The sequence below is a fragment of the Anabrus simplex genome, chromosome 2 (assembly GCF_040414725.1).
Source record: "Anabrus simplex isolate iqAnaSimp1 chromosome 2, ASM4041472v1, whole genome shotgun sequence".
NCBI classification, from domain to species: domain Eukaryota; kingdom Metazoa; phylum Arthropoda; class Insecta; order Orthoptera; family Tettigoniidae; genus Anabrus; species Anabrus simplex.
The window spans coordinates 911,132,151-911,147,338 of record NC_090266.1 but is presented as its reverse complement, the minus strand read 5'-3'; the positions used below and the strand labels follow the sequence as shown (position 1 = coordinate 911,147,338).

The 15,188-nt window shown below is 40.2% G+C and overlaps 1 protein-coding gene across 4 annotated transcripts in view; it reads right to left on the bottom strand.

The window, feature by feature from the left end:
* Window positions 1–13,343, bottom strand: part of LOC136863185 (uncharacterized) — a 185,985-nt gene extending 172,642 nt beyond the window's left edge. For all 4 annotated transcript variants that reach the window (XM_067139541.2, XM_067139542.2, XM_067139543.2 and 1 more), the window contains exon 1: window positions 13,015–13,343. In XM_067139541.2, the coding sequence (XP_066995642.2) occupies window positions 13,015–13,115 (101 nt within the window). In that variant the 5' untranslated portion in view covers window positions 13,116–13,343. The remainder of the gene's footprint in view (window positions 1–13,014) is intronic.
* Window positions 13,344–15,188: the final 1,845 nt, after the last annotated feature.

The following is a 15,188-nucleotide window of genomic DNA, read 5'->3' as shown; positions in this document are numbered from 1 at the left end:
AGGTGGCTCTTGTCTAACTAACCTGGCCAATTTGCATAGTTCTGCATTACAGCCACTGCAGCTAAATTACAGCTGGATATCTGCTACGTAGACATTTCAGAAGCTTTTGATTCTGTGGACTACACACTGCTGCACCATAAACTCTCCAAACGATTTAATATATATGGAAGTCTTCTGACCCTTCTAGCTGGCTTCCTACATAACAATTGGTAGAGTGTGGTAATATTAGGCACATCATCCTCACGGTTACCAGTTACCTCCTGTGCCTCACAAGGCAGTGCTCTAAACCCTTTGTTGTTTTCCTTCTTTGTGGACGATCTGCCATCCAAACTCAGTGAAACAGCAAATACCCTATTCCTCGCTGATGATTACACGATATTCAGGGAGATGATGAGTCCAGCGGATGCAGCTCTTTTGCAGACCTCACTTAATATTCTCTCAAACTGGTGCCGTACTTGGAAACTAATTCCCAGTCCTGAAAGATGCAGCCACATTGACCGTAAACCTTACATAAATCTCCTCTACTGACATCATATTACCTACTCAACAAGACCATTGCTGTATTTATGCAACAGCATGACTTACATGTAATATTCAATACCATGCCCTACCGCCTCCCCTTTTCGGTGCTCCAGCATATCATCAGGGGTGTACGGTTCCAAAGAGCAATATAAAATTAACATAAAGTGGGAAGGAGACAGGGAACATCAAACCAATACGAATGAGAAGCGGACAGCTAAATCTGGTAAAAGCGGCTTTATTGTACCCCCTTTTCAGATGCTAAAATGGCAAATTCAAAATTATATTTACAATTCTCATACTTAACATAGTTATGCCTCAGGGTCGATTTCAATATCTTTCAAAGTTCTTATTTGTGAGTTATTTTAGTTTAGTTTTAGTCCCCTAAATATTCACAAACGCAAAATTAACTATAATATATGCAGGCACTTTACCATGAAAAATCCCAGCGACAGTGGGATCAGAAGCAAAGGGAAATAACATACGCCCAAACTGATTAGAAAGATATTCCTAAACAAAAAATATCCCCTCCAAAACACACCAAAATGAAACAATGACAATACAACCAAAATATCGACTCCACTGTACCGAAGGAGTCCGTTACAGTGCTCATACAACACAGAAGAAATCAAAGTGAAAATACAACCATGACATAAATCTGAAACACAATAAACACGGTAGGCCTACAACCTTTGAAGAAATCACAACCCAACCTCCTGGGAGTGTAAATGCACAGCCGACCCTTCTACATGGGCGAGACTCTAAGACGTGAGCTCCTGGTCACTAATCCTTGGGGTACCTATAAATCCCCAACTACTGCTTTAACCCTTTCCTATACTTATAAGGGTATCATCAAACAGCCCATTCCTTCACAGCCTTTTCTGTCACAAACATATCTTTACTCTCTTTCAATTCTCATAATACAGGGCAGAATTCCGTATCTATTCTGCACAATTATTTCTTTCTCTTTATAATTAATTGTAGATCAACAGCAATATATACTGGTAGGTTCCCAAAACCACACATTTTAACACACATTCCAGCATTAATAAGGCTAATGTCTTGAGGATTTCTAGTCATCTGGGGAATCTACCTGCTCTCACAAAGAATAGCTAGCTATTGTCTGGTGGGCATGGCTTCAAATCTCGTCCACCTATCTTCATACAAGTGGAATACAATAATAACTACCACTCAGGTAAGAGACAGAGGATTCTACTACCTTATCTATGAAAAACCTTCAGAGGTAATGACTAATTTATAGCTCGACAATGGTTTCCAGACACAACACTCCATAAACTAGCAAGCCTATTTAAATTAAATGTATCCCTTACATGAAAATATAAATATAATGAAATTCCTAAAAAAAAAATTAAGCAATTAAATATCTACATAAAGGTTATTTTCTAACCAATTTGCAAGCATACTAGCATTTAAGCCGCGCCCAGCCTATCCTAGATTCTAACGTTTATATACACATTTACATAGGCCAACATTATTTATGTGTTCATGCATAGAATATATATTATTTAAGGGAGTGCTTATCTTATCATGGAGGATGAAACCACTGGGAGTTCATTATTCTGGTCTTAGCAGTTCACCTCTGGAGTCCTGAGTTCCACTACACTGTCATAGATAAAACACTTAGTGCCTCAGAAGAAAAAAAAACTCATAGACCTGTATGGTACAATAGTATCAGCTCCTTTTATGATTGGGGTCATTAACTACTGAACCTGGGCATACACGGCTCAGCATATGCTTTATCCCTCTATTCTCGACTCAAATGTACCATACATCTTTAACACTTGCAGCTTAGTGTATTTCAGTTATGCTCGTATCTTTGTGTGTCCCAAAGTTTAAATCAAAATCTCTTTATTTGCAAATGAGGTGTCTACCTCGGTGGCAAATGGTACACTAAAATACATTATTGCCAAGCACTAAATATTAAATTAACAAGAGAAGAAAATTTTCCTATAATACAATATTATACAATTTACGCTAACAATTTTTTCTATTAAACACACAGCTCATCCTTAATAAATTTATATTGTTTACAAAATTCTACTTATATCTCCTGTACTACTTACAAATATAGTCAACTGATATACAGTATGTGGAATTACTTCAAATGATACTATTCTACTGGTATAAGATTAAACTTTACATTGCATTTATTTACTTTTTTTTTTTTTCTTACCCATTCTGGAACCTAAGTAGCATAACGACCTGCTGCGTCTTAACCAGAGCCCCTTTTGCCACCACTTTTCAGAGTTCCTGAAGGGCCTTCACAGCTACCGTAGCGGTCCCAGGGCCCTCGAAGTCCCCACTGTACTTCACCCCTACAGGCAGTCCCCTACTTTGTCTGTCCAACTCCTTAGACCAGGGGATGGAATTAATTTGTTCACACACATTTTTTTATTTACAATAACCTGCACTGGTCGAATGCCCTCTAACACTTCATTTATTTTCTCTGTTGCTGTTTATTCTCTTCTTGAATATCTGTACAGATTTTGGAAAAGGATCAAACACTACCCCTGGTAAACTGTTCCACTCCTTCACATCCTTCCCAATGAATAAAAATTTACCCCAATCGCTTCTGCTAAAATTCCTTCTAATTTTATATTTGTGGTCTGTCCTCCCGATATAATACATACAATGGGAAATACACAGCTTAAGAAAAATAGGGGAACATGTTTTTGAACAAAAAAAATACCTCACACCTCTTTACCGTTGAAGTATACTGAAGAACATTGATAGATTCACGTTCATTTTCGTAACACAAACAGAAATGTCCAACTAGGGGCGAAAACAAAGTGATAACAGTCCTCCAGAGTGGATTTTTATCACAGTTGGAGAGCTTCAGTACGGTGTATGTCCTCCACGAGCATTTATCACAGGTTGGCACTTACATAGCATGCTCTGTATAAGTCGACGGAGGTCACGTTGAGGTATCAGGTCCCATTCTTTAAGGAGAGCCTGTCTGAGGTCTTGGAGAGCCTGTGGTGGAACAGGACACCCACGAACACTTCTGTCAAGCGTATCCCACACATGCTCGATGGAATTAAGGTCTGGACACACTGCTGGCCATTCCATCTCTTGAATGTCCAGTTCTCACAAGACAGCTCTGGTGATGTGCGCTAAATGAGCCCTGGCATTGTTGTGCACGAGTACGAATTCAGGGCAACACTGTATGCAGCAAACAACACATGCTGTAGCAGTATTTGCTCGATGTACCCCGCAGCGGTAAGATTACCACGGACGACGACAAGATTTGTACGGCTATAAATACACCATCACAGAACTTTGTCCGAATCGGTTGCCTTCCTGGACAACATTTGGCATGTACTGCTCACCACGGCATCTCCATACACATCGACGTTCATCACGCTGCGTTAGGGGAAATCTGGACTCATCTGTGAACAACACAGGTCTCCATTGGCGAAGTTCCCACTTGACGTGGGTATGGGCAAACAGAAGGCGAGCTGCACGATGTTGCTGGGTTAAACGGGGCACTCGAACAGGACGCCTGGGTCATAAGGACATTTCTCTTAACCTGTTCCTTACTGTCTGGTCAGACACCGTGACTCCAGTGACCCTCCTGAAGTCTTGTTGCAGTTCTCTAGCAGTTGCTGAATGATGCCACAATGAACAGATGGTCAGATATCGGTCATCCTGTGGGGTTGTCATGAGTCCACGACCTTGTCCAATCCTCCTTGTGAACTGGCTTGTCTCATTGTAGCGATTCCACAAGCGGTGAATAACTGACGGAGAGACATTGAGATCCACAGCAAAATGACAAAAAGTCCATCCTTCCTGGATAAAAGTGACGGCCCTTGCGACTTGAACCTCGTTAAGATGTCTCATGGCCTCACGGGATGTGCTGTTAACGTACAACATGCTAAACTAACCACAGTAGTCTGTGTACCTCACAACAACACACGGACGCACCGCTATTCACTTTGTGAAGAGGGGTCACTTGACAGTTTAATGCATTGCTTCGCCTACAGATAGAGTATAACTTCGATTTGACATACCCTGAGTAGCTAAGGTCTGAAGGTATTCTGTACAACCATTGGAAACCCCACCTACCAAATTAACGTTCACATACCAGACATTACAAGACACGTTCCCCTAATTTTTTGAACTGTATATCTTGCACATGTGGTGTGGCCCCGTGGCTATGAGAAGACTGAACGTGGAGGTGGGGTTGGCTTCTTTTATTAGCCTGAATACACGATGGCTGACCCCATAACCTATCGTCTAAGGATAACAGTTTATTCCACTGATATCGCAAAGATCAGTGAGGCAGTATGCTTCAGAGGTGGCTACTTTAATTTGATGAATTTTGATTGCATGCAGAAGTGAATTCGATCGCAGGTTCTAATGTAATCGGTCCGGAATTATTTCTGCAGACCAGGCAAGCGAGTGAATCCCCTGGTAAGCCATCTGGCCAGCAGATTGTTCCAGTGAAGATTCCTTTGTAGACTTAGGTTCTTACTGCATAATTTGCATAAATCAGAGATAGTTAGCACATGTTTTCTGGTAAATTTTTCTTCTAAACTATGTAGAGGCATAGTGTGGCTCTCATTTCTCTAATTAAAATGTAGACCTAGGAAGTGATTTAATTTTTTCATCAAAAGCTCCCTGGCTAGCCTGGAAATCTATTGCTCGGGATGTTGGTTCAATGCAGTCATGCTTCTTGCGACAAAGTAACGTGACCCATCTACCACTCTGTTATTCTCTCTCTCTCTCTCTCTCTCTGACACACTCGGGCTATCTCACACACTGAATTGAAATTTTCATCCCATCTGGCTTTATTAGTAGTCCTTTCATAACAGCACGTGCCAAATAAAAAATGCATTAAATTAAATATCAAGTGTACATGCCTGGGTCACTGGTTCGTGCCACTGATATGGTATAATACAAATTACAATTCAAGAACCACATACAAACATTTACAACCAAGGCTATAAAATTACTAGGCATTCTCTACTGTTCCACAGAAATTTGCGATCCCACTGCTCTTCGCCACTTCTTCCTCACAATCATTCAACCTCTCTTGATCTACTGCTCTCCGATTTGGACAACAGCGTCCCCTCTCCAGTATAAACCAGTTAAGCAGAGCAGTATCTTTCTTTGCTGCAAATGTCAGGAATGGAAACCCCAAGCTCAGAAATCAGTATATGCAACAGATATAAGGAAAATAAATGTCACATCAGGCAACAGGCAGCAGACCTGAGATTCTTACATGGAATCTTCAATGGGCATTACCCACTCAGAATATTATCTTGTTTCATTTTCTCTCTACGTTTCTTGCTTCCACCTGAGTCAAAGATCTTCTCCGCATTCTCCACACTCAGCACATAATACTTCAACAATCTTTTATAATTCGTCGTCTAACTCTCTTTAACACTACTGTATTAAGGGATATAGCGTCAAGTAAAAGCTTATTCCAGATGCGTGCAAATACCACCTCAAGAATAAGTTGACGAGAAGGGGTTTTATTGCCATCTTGACCCATGACAGTTGGGCTTTTAACATGGACATTCTCCAGGTTTTTAACTTGGATACTTGTTATCAGTGGGCTGTGTACCTGATCTTGTTACTCCTTTGCTGTGTTTGTTATATTTTATTATGAAAGTTTAAATTTGTTAATAAGTCTGTTGACAGTATACAAGTGAAATGTGCTCAGTGTAGCTGTATCCTGTGCTTTATAAATAAAATAAATAAATATGTAAAACGATAAAAACTTTATTTCCTATTAATTTGGTGCACTGTTAACAAGACCAGATTATTGAATTATTAATATTATCCTAACGTCACAATAATCCATGTCAGGTCAGGAGCAATCCCACTACCGTATGTGACAGTAGACCTGCAACTGTCTGGCCGAGGGTCCGGTGGCTAGTACCAAACCTGACAAACCAAAGGAGAGTACCCTGACAGAAAACCCTGTGCTGTTTTAGGATTAGCAAGCCAACTGCACCAAGGTAAATTAGTGTTTTTTTCAAAACTAAAACAAGCTTTGGATGTAAAAATTACCCGACGTGATAACTCTTAAAGCAACTCACAAAATTATGACATCCAACCCGAGCTCATCGGGTGAGGAGGAGACAGACATTAACCAAGAAACAGCTAAGAACTGGAACCCTTAACATTCTCACTCTCACTAACAAATGTGAATAATTCATAGACCTATGGACAGGCGCAAGCTTTGGATATTGGGGTTGAGTGAGACAAAGCGGAAAGGCTCGGGAAAGATATCCCTGAGAAATGGGTATATGTTATGCTGGAATGGGAACATGAGTAAATCCTAAAATGGAGTTGGTCTCCTTCTTCACAAGGATATAGATGTACAAACAGATGTCACCTATGAGAATGATAGGATCATTCAGATGAGATGATGAGATGGAAATGTGCATCACACTTTATTCCAAGTATATGCGCCTCAAGCAGGAAGTATCACAGATGAGAAAGAAGAATTCCTAACCGAACTTGAAGAACAATTAACGGAGAACACCATAATTATGTGTGATCTGAATGCCCAAGATGGTACAGAGAGACAAGGTTGTGACAACATCACGGGACATGATGGCTTTGGAAACAGAAACTTCAAAGGCGACAACTTGATTGATTTCTGCGTGCAAAACAAGTAAGTATATAAAACACATGGTACCAAAAGAGGCAGAGTCATGAAATAACGAGATAAGTTACAGTTGAAACGGGAAGTTCGAAACCATGATGCACTAAATAATCACTGATGGCAAAGATGGTTGGTATGATAGTGATGTCAAAGTCACACCCAGTGAGTGTCTAGATAGCAACCATCGGCTATTAACAGGTGATTTTTCTGAACAAGATCCGTTCTTCTTCTACACCTCTAAGCTCATTTTTGGGTAATTATGTTGTTATCCTTGCTTGGTATTTCTTTTTCTTCTTTAAGTCCTTTAACAACTAAGTCTTGATCTTCGGCATTTTCTTGCACTTAGCTTTTGGGATGAGGACTCTCGTAAAGGAAGCTGAGGATATCTGTGGGGAAAAAAACTGCAAAACCGACAGAGAAGGAAACACCTTGGTGGAATGACCAGATGAAGACAACAGTAGAAGAAAGTAATAAGCTGAAAAGAAAATTAGATCAAGTGAAACAAAAGCCAGGCTCAGACAATTGAGGTGCTGGCCTTCTGACCCCAACATGCAGGTTCGATCCTGGTTCAGGGCAGGGGTATTTGAAGGTGCTCAAATACGCCAGCCTCGTGTCAATAGATTTACTGATACATAAAAGAACTCCTGCGGGACAGTATTCCGGCAACTCGGTGTCTCCGAAAACCGTCAAAAGTAGTTAGTGGGATGTAAAAATAATAATATTACTATTAGTAAAACAAAAATGGGCGATAGAAGATATGAGGTAGAAATTGACGAGCGAGCACAGGAATATCAGAACAAGAAGTTGACTGTACAACGATTACCTAATTCAAGAAGAAAAGAAAGAAATGCTGGGATTACTTTACTATCAGGATAGAGGAAGACTGTCAAGGAAGTAGGAAGCTAATATATTATATAGTAGCAAAAATTAAAAGGAGTGAATATGGACACATCCTTGCGCTGGAAACAAATGATGGTAGTTTGATCAGAACAGATGAAGCGATCAGAGATGAAATGAAGAGGTACTTCAGTGTGTTGTTAAATGGAGATGGAGACAATTCTACCACCAACAACTGTAGAATAGATGAAATCCGAAAACCCAACCCATGAACATGGCTTGAAGTCAAAACAGCACAGAACATGCGAAATAGAAAGCGTTCCAGTTTCGATGATCTGTCATCAGATATGATAAAGGCAGCTGGAATACCAGGCAAAAATTGGCTATATAGTGTGTTCTCAGTGATTTGGAAAGAAAACAAAACCCCAGAAGATTGGAAAAAACATTATTCCTCAGTTTAAAAAAGGGCAACAGATAGAAAAGCGGAAAGTATAGGGGGCATAACACTGTTATCACACACCCTGAAGCTGTTGGAAAAGATAATGAGACTTAGGAAGTTAAAAGAACCTTTGCTTGAAGAACGACAACAAGGATTCAAGAAAGATTGAAGTGCTATGGATCTGATTTTTGGCAAAAGAATGCTCACATAAAAGTACTAGAAACATGGAAAGAATCTTGTGATTACAGTTTCTGGACACTGAAAAGGCCTACAATCAAAGGTGTACAAGTTCTACTTCAGGCTTGCTTGCCCCAAGCAACTTTGCAATAAGCCGAGCAGTTCAGTTTGCGCATCTCCGCAGGAAGAGTGCATGCGTACTGAGTGTACAAGCCATAGCGACGAAACTTGGATTTCCTTTAAGCCTGCCAAGTCTCGTGGGATCTGTTTGGACTGCTGGACTTGACAAGAGTGTACATGTACAGTGTGCTGATGTGTTAGCGTAACTACAGTATGTATTTCCTTCAGCACAGCTTAGTTGTTAGTAGTGTAAGCAGCACAAAAAATGAACAAACTACCTGTAAAGGAAATTGAGGATTAATTAAGAAGTGGTGGATTTATATTAGTAATGAAAGACTAAAATAGGAAAAACTTTGTGTTTATGAGCAAATATCGTAATTCAGTTTTTTGTAAAAAAACCTCAAGTAGGGCCTATGTAATGACATGTCTGAAAATCGGAACAAAACTCACCACAGTCTATTGCCCATGTGCACCAACCTCGGTATTGAGAATACCACGATAAACTTCATAATTTACAAGGATAAAGATACATTTCTGTTGCACCAATCTCAGTTTCAAGTTTACAGACATCTTACTGCGGTATAATGTTTAACGCCTGTGAAGGAGCAGTTATCTAAGAAAACTACCGTATGGTAAAGTTTTATTTATTTGTGTTCTGTGGCAATGATTCCAAAATGCAGCTTAACAACTACAGGTTACATCTCCAGTATCTCAATCAATTTGAAAGGAATGAAGGGAAAGTAATAGAAGAGGCAGGATTCATTTGAAGAACTAAGCTATGTTTCGTTCCAGCAAAGATTTCGATTATGAAAGGAAACAGTGAATTATATATAGGCCTAATTGGTGAAAAACTGGAATTCCCTACTGGGAGAAACTGTATGGTATTGCGTAGAAATCGCCTTCTAATAGCACTGTGGCTTTATGCAAGGAGAACATTTCAAGGAGTGATCAATGATGTCTATGATGTTGACAGAACAACAGCATGCCGCATAATACACAAGGTTTCTGATGTAGTTGCCTCGTTATCGCCACAGTTCGTTAAACTCCCACATACGCAATGGGAACAAAGAAAGGTTATTGAAGGCTTTCACAGAATAGCTGGATTCCCTGGTGTATTGGTCATGCTGAACTGCACTCTTGAGAATTCAGTCTCCCGGAGGTGAAAATGGGGAGGTATTTAGAAACAGGAAAGTTTATTTCTCTCTAAACATGCAAACTGTGAGTGATTCGAACCTCATGATAAGAGAGATAACAACCAGATGCCCAGGTTCGACTCACGATAACACTATATTTCACGAATCTCAGCTGAGAGCGAGTCTCGAGACAAAAGAAGTAGCTAATAATGATAATGCTTGTTGTTTAAAGGGGCCTAACATCGAAGGTCATCGGCCCCTAATGGAACGAGATGGACGACATGATATGTGATAATTAAAATTTTAAAATGTATCCCACCGGGTGAGTTGGCCGTGCGGTTTAGGAGCATGCGGCTGTGAGCTTGCATCCGGGAGGTAGTGGGTTCGAATCCCACTGTCAGCAGCCCTGAAGATGGTTTTCCGTGATTTCCCATTTTCACACCAGGCAAATGCTGGGGCTGTACCTTAATTAAGGCCACGGCCGCTTCCTTCCAACTCCTAGGCCATTCCTATCCCATCGTTGCCATAAGACCTATCTGTGTCGGTGCGACGAAAAGCAAAAAAAAAAAAAAAAAAAAAAAAGGATCCACCGACTGGAGTTAAAAAAATTGTGATGAAAAATGGTTATGAGGATTAAAACAATCAGTGGATCTAATTCCCAATGCCTTATTTCTAATTAAATAATCAAAAATGCAGGTGACAAAGGAACAAGCCATTGCCTGGAATACAGATATATATACAGGGTGAAGCGAAATTCACGGAAACTCACTCTCTATCCAGATTCGGTTGAACACACGAAGTAGATATAGGCTACCCTCACTAAGGTCTTTCAGCATCTGGTTATGGACACTGTCTGGCCCAGGAGACGTGTCCTTGCAAACCGCCAAGGCACTGCGGATTTCCCACTCCGTAAAAGGCACGTTATAGTCCTCTGAAGTTTGAGTGGCAAAACTAAGGTGATGACATTCTGCCTCCCGCTTCAGAGCAAGGAAATTACGATGGTAGTTCCCGGAGCCAGACACATCCGCAAAATGACTTGCGAGATGGTTAGCAATCGAGAGAGGTTTAGTGACGAGACTGCCTGCAAAGGAAATTCCCGGTACAGAAGATGGTCCTTGGATACCCGAAATACGTCGAAGTTTAGTCCACACTCGAGATGATAGAGTATGTGACGTCATAGACAACACATATCTCTCCCACGAAGCTTTCTTACTTTGACGAATAAGAACTCGTGCCTTAGCATGGAGTTTCTTAAGTGTTATCCAGTTGGCCACAGTAGGCTGCCTACGATAACATTTATGGGCTCAACGGCGTTCTTTGATAGCTACTGCAATTTCTTCGTTCCACCAAGGAACAAGTTTTCAGCGAGGAGGCCCTGAGAAGGAGGGAATGGACTTCTCAGCAGCAGCAAGGATAACTTGTGTTACGTAAGTTATTTCGCATCAACGGTCTGCGTGGTATCAGCGTTAAAGACACCTAGGCATGTGAACTTTGGCCAATCTGCATGTTTAAGAATCCATCGAGGAGGGGCCTTGACAGATTTTTGTTGTAACAAAGTAAGAATAATGGGAAAATGGTCACTGTCACAAAGATTGTCGTGTGTATTCCACCGAAACAGCAGAACCAACGTTCGGCTGCATATACTTAAGCCTACGCGAGAGTATGTGCCGTAACGTACACTGAAATGAGTTGGTTTGCCTGTGTTCAAAATACATAAGTCCAGCTCTGTTACTAATGTTTCAAACTCCCTTCCCCTGGGATGATGGGCGTTAAAATCTCCCAATAAGAGAAGGAACGAGGAAGCTGATCTATAAGATCAATGAGATCATTTATGCTAAGAGGCTGGCCTGGTGGAAAATAAACATTACAAACTGTTGCTATGACAGGCAGTGGAACACGAACTGCTACAGCCTCCAGCAGCATTCTTAGTGGAATCTCTTTGCTGTAGGTATCAGCACAGCAAATAATGGCATTGAGCTGATTTATATAGTTTTTTTTAATTTTTTTTTTTTTTACAAGTTGCTTTACGTTGCACTGAAACAGATAGGTCTTACGAGGACAATAGGACAGTAAAGGGCAAGGAGTGGGAAGGCAGCACCCATGGCCTTAATTAAGGAACAGCATCAGCATTTGCCTGGTGTGAGAATGGGAAATCATGGAAAACCATCTTGAGGGCTGCTAACAGTGGGGTTCGAACCTACACAGTCTGTTTTATTTCTTATATAAATATAAGAATATTTCTGGGGGCAGGTTGGTGGGTCCCTGGCAAGCGTAAAAGAAAGATATCTCCTTTCATCTACTGAAAGTAACACTCTACATAATTTTTATATGACTTCTCTTTACGAAGTATGCCTGCTGAGTAGGTCTGGAATCGCCACCCATGAAATGCCCACATATCAGAGACCGACAAAGTGTCAGTTTTAGTATTTTTGTATTATAGGCTACATAAGAATATTTCTAGGGTATGTTGGTGGGGGTCCCTGGCAAGCATTAAGGAAGGAGTTGTCATGTCCTCTCATCTACTTCAAGTATCATTTTACATAATTTTTTGCAACATTTTCTCCTTTCTAGAAATGCAAACCAGCTAGTAAAATGTAACCTATGACTGTTTTCATTTTAATATGTATGCATGAACATATAAAAGAAAGTGATCAAATTTCTTTGTATTATCATCCTATACGGTACTGGAATCGTTCACTGAACCATTAAATAAATAAATCTCCCATATTTAAATACTGTTTAAAAGTACATAGACTGATTCGTGGACAGATCCAGCAACCCCGATGGTAGATGTGTGGAGCTCCTAAACAACCGCGTTATGCAGCTGGTCTACTGACAATGAATAAGGATTTATTTTTTTATAAGTTGCTTTACGTTGCAACAACAGATAGGTCTTATAGCGACGATGGGATAGGAAATGTCCTGGAGTGCGAAGGAAGCCGCCGTGGCCTTAATTAAGGCTGGCCTGATGTGAAAATGGAAAACCATCTTTAGGGCTGCCGACAGTGGGGTTCGAACGTACTATCTCCCGAAAGTAAGCTCACAGCTGCGCGCCCCTAACCGCACGGCCAACTTGCTCGGTTAGTAACGAAAAATAAGCTTAGCAATTAACGTAAGAAGGCAAAAGGTAACATAATATTTAATAATACCTTATGACATAGAAGAGTTGAATCAATATCCAGATCACAGCTATGACCAACCATGTCAGAGACAAGATGACTACGAAGTCTACTCCTTGTGTGTGTATCATAATGCACTTCTTCACTCGAAGTTACCTCTTAAGATCAGAAAGAGACGATTTCAATGGACGTCACAAGATAAAAATACACGCAATATTTAAATTATAGCGCGTAAAGTTTAGATGCGTAGTAGCAACAATACATGATCTCAAAAATATTTTTAACCTTCAAACATAGCGCACCACTAACCAAAGATCGAGAGAGTATCAATGATCAGTCACACACACGTGCATTTACGGGCAAAGAATACTATACCAATATGAACGCCAGAAGGGCAAAGAATATATACGAAACCCATTAGGTTGCAGCTAAATAGTATCGGGGTGGGAGGGGGAGTTTTCATTCTGGTGAAAGAAGAATTTGTAAGCTACGAAAAAGTTAAAGATGAGACACATGAAATTCTAGGTGTAAGGCTCATTTCTAAAGATAATAGGCAACTTGATATATTTGGAGTGTACAGATCGGGAAAAGGTAGCACTGATGCGGATTCGGAATTATTTGATAGGATAGTCAGCTATGTGGGAAACGACATGGAAAGAAATGTGATTGTAGCGGGAGATCTGAATTTGCCAGATGTCAGTTGGGAAGGAAATGCGAACGACAGGAAGCATGACCAACAAATGGCAAATAAGTTAATATGGGAAGGACAGCTGATTCAGAAAGTGATGGAACCAACCAGAGGGAAAAATATTTTGGATGTGGTGCTGATAAAACCAGATGAGCTCTATAGGGAAACTGAAGTAATAGATGGTATTAGTGATCATGAAGCTGTTTTTGTGGTAGTTAAAAATAAATGTGATAGAAAGGAAGGTCTTAAAAGTAGGACTGTTAGGCAGTACCATATGGCTGATAAAGCAGGTATGAGGCAGTTTCTAAAAAGTAACTATGATCGGTGGAAAACGGTAAATAAAAATGTAAACAGACTCTGGGATGGGTTTAAAGAAATTGTTGAGGAATGCGAAAACAGGTTTGTACCTTTAAGGGTGGTAAGGAATGGTAAAGACCCACCTTATTATAATAGAGAAATAAAGAGACTAAGAAGGAGGTGCAGACTGGAAAGAAATAGAGTTAGAAATGGCTGTGGAAGTAAGGAGAAATTGAAGGAACTTACTAGAAAATTGAATCTAGCAAAGAAGGCAGCTAAGGATAACATGATGGCAAGCATAATTGGCAGTCATACAAATTTTAGTGAAAAATGGAAGGGTATGTACAGGTATTTTAAGGTAGAAACAGGTTCCAAGAAGGACATTCCAGGAATAATTAATGAACAAGGGGAGTGTGTATGTGAGGATCTTCAAAAGGCAGAAGTATTCAGTCAGCAGTATGTAAAGATTGTTGGTTACAAGGATAATGTCGAGATAGAGGAAGAGACTAAGGCCAAAGAAGTAATAAAATTTATGTATGATAACAATGACATTTACAATAAGATACAAAAGTTGAAAACTAGAAAAGCGGCTGGAATTGATCAGATTTCTGGGGATATACTAAAGACAATGGGTTGGGATATAGTACCATATCTGAAGTACTTATTTGATTATTGTTTGGCCGAAGGAGCTATACCAGATGAATGGAGAGTTGCTATAGTAGCCCCTGTGTATAAAGGAAAGGGTGATAGACATAAAGCTGAAAATTACAGGCCAGTAAGTTTGACATGCATTGTATGTAAGCTTTGGGAAGGCATTCTTTCTGATTATATTAGACATGTTTGTGAAATTAATAACTGGTTCGATAGAAGGCAATTCGGTTTTAGGAAAGGTTATTCCACTGAAGCTCAACTTGTAGGATTCCAGCAAGATATAGCAGATATCTTGGATTCTGGAGGTCAAATGGACTGTATCGCGATTGACATGTCTAAAGCATTTGATAGGGTGGATCATGGGAGACTACTGGCAAAAATGAGTGCAATTGGACTAGACAAAAGAGTGACTGAATGGGTTGCTATATTTCTAGAAAATAGATCTCAGAGAGTTAGAGTAGGTGAAGCTTTGTCTGACCCTGTAATAGTTGAGAGGGGAGTTCCTCAGGGCAGTGTTATCGGACCTTTATGTTTTCTTATATATATAAATGATATGAGTAAAGGAGTG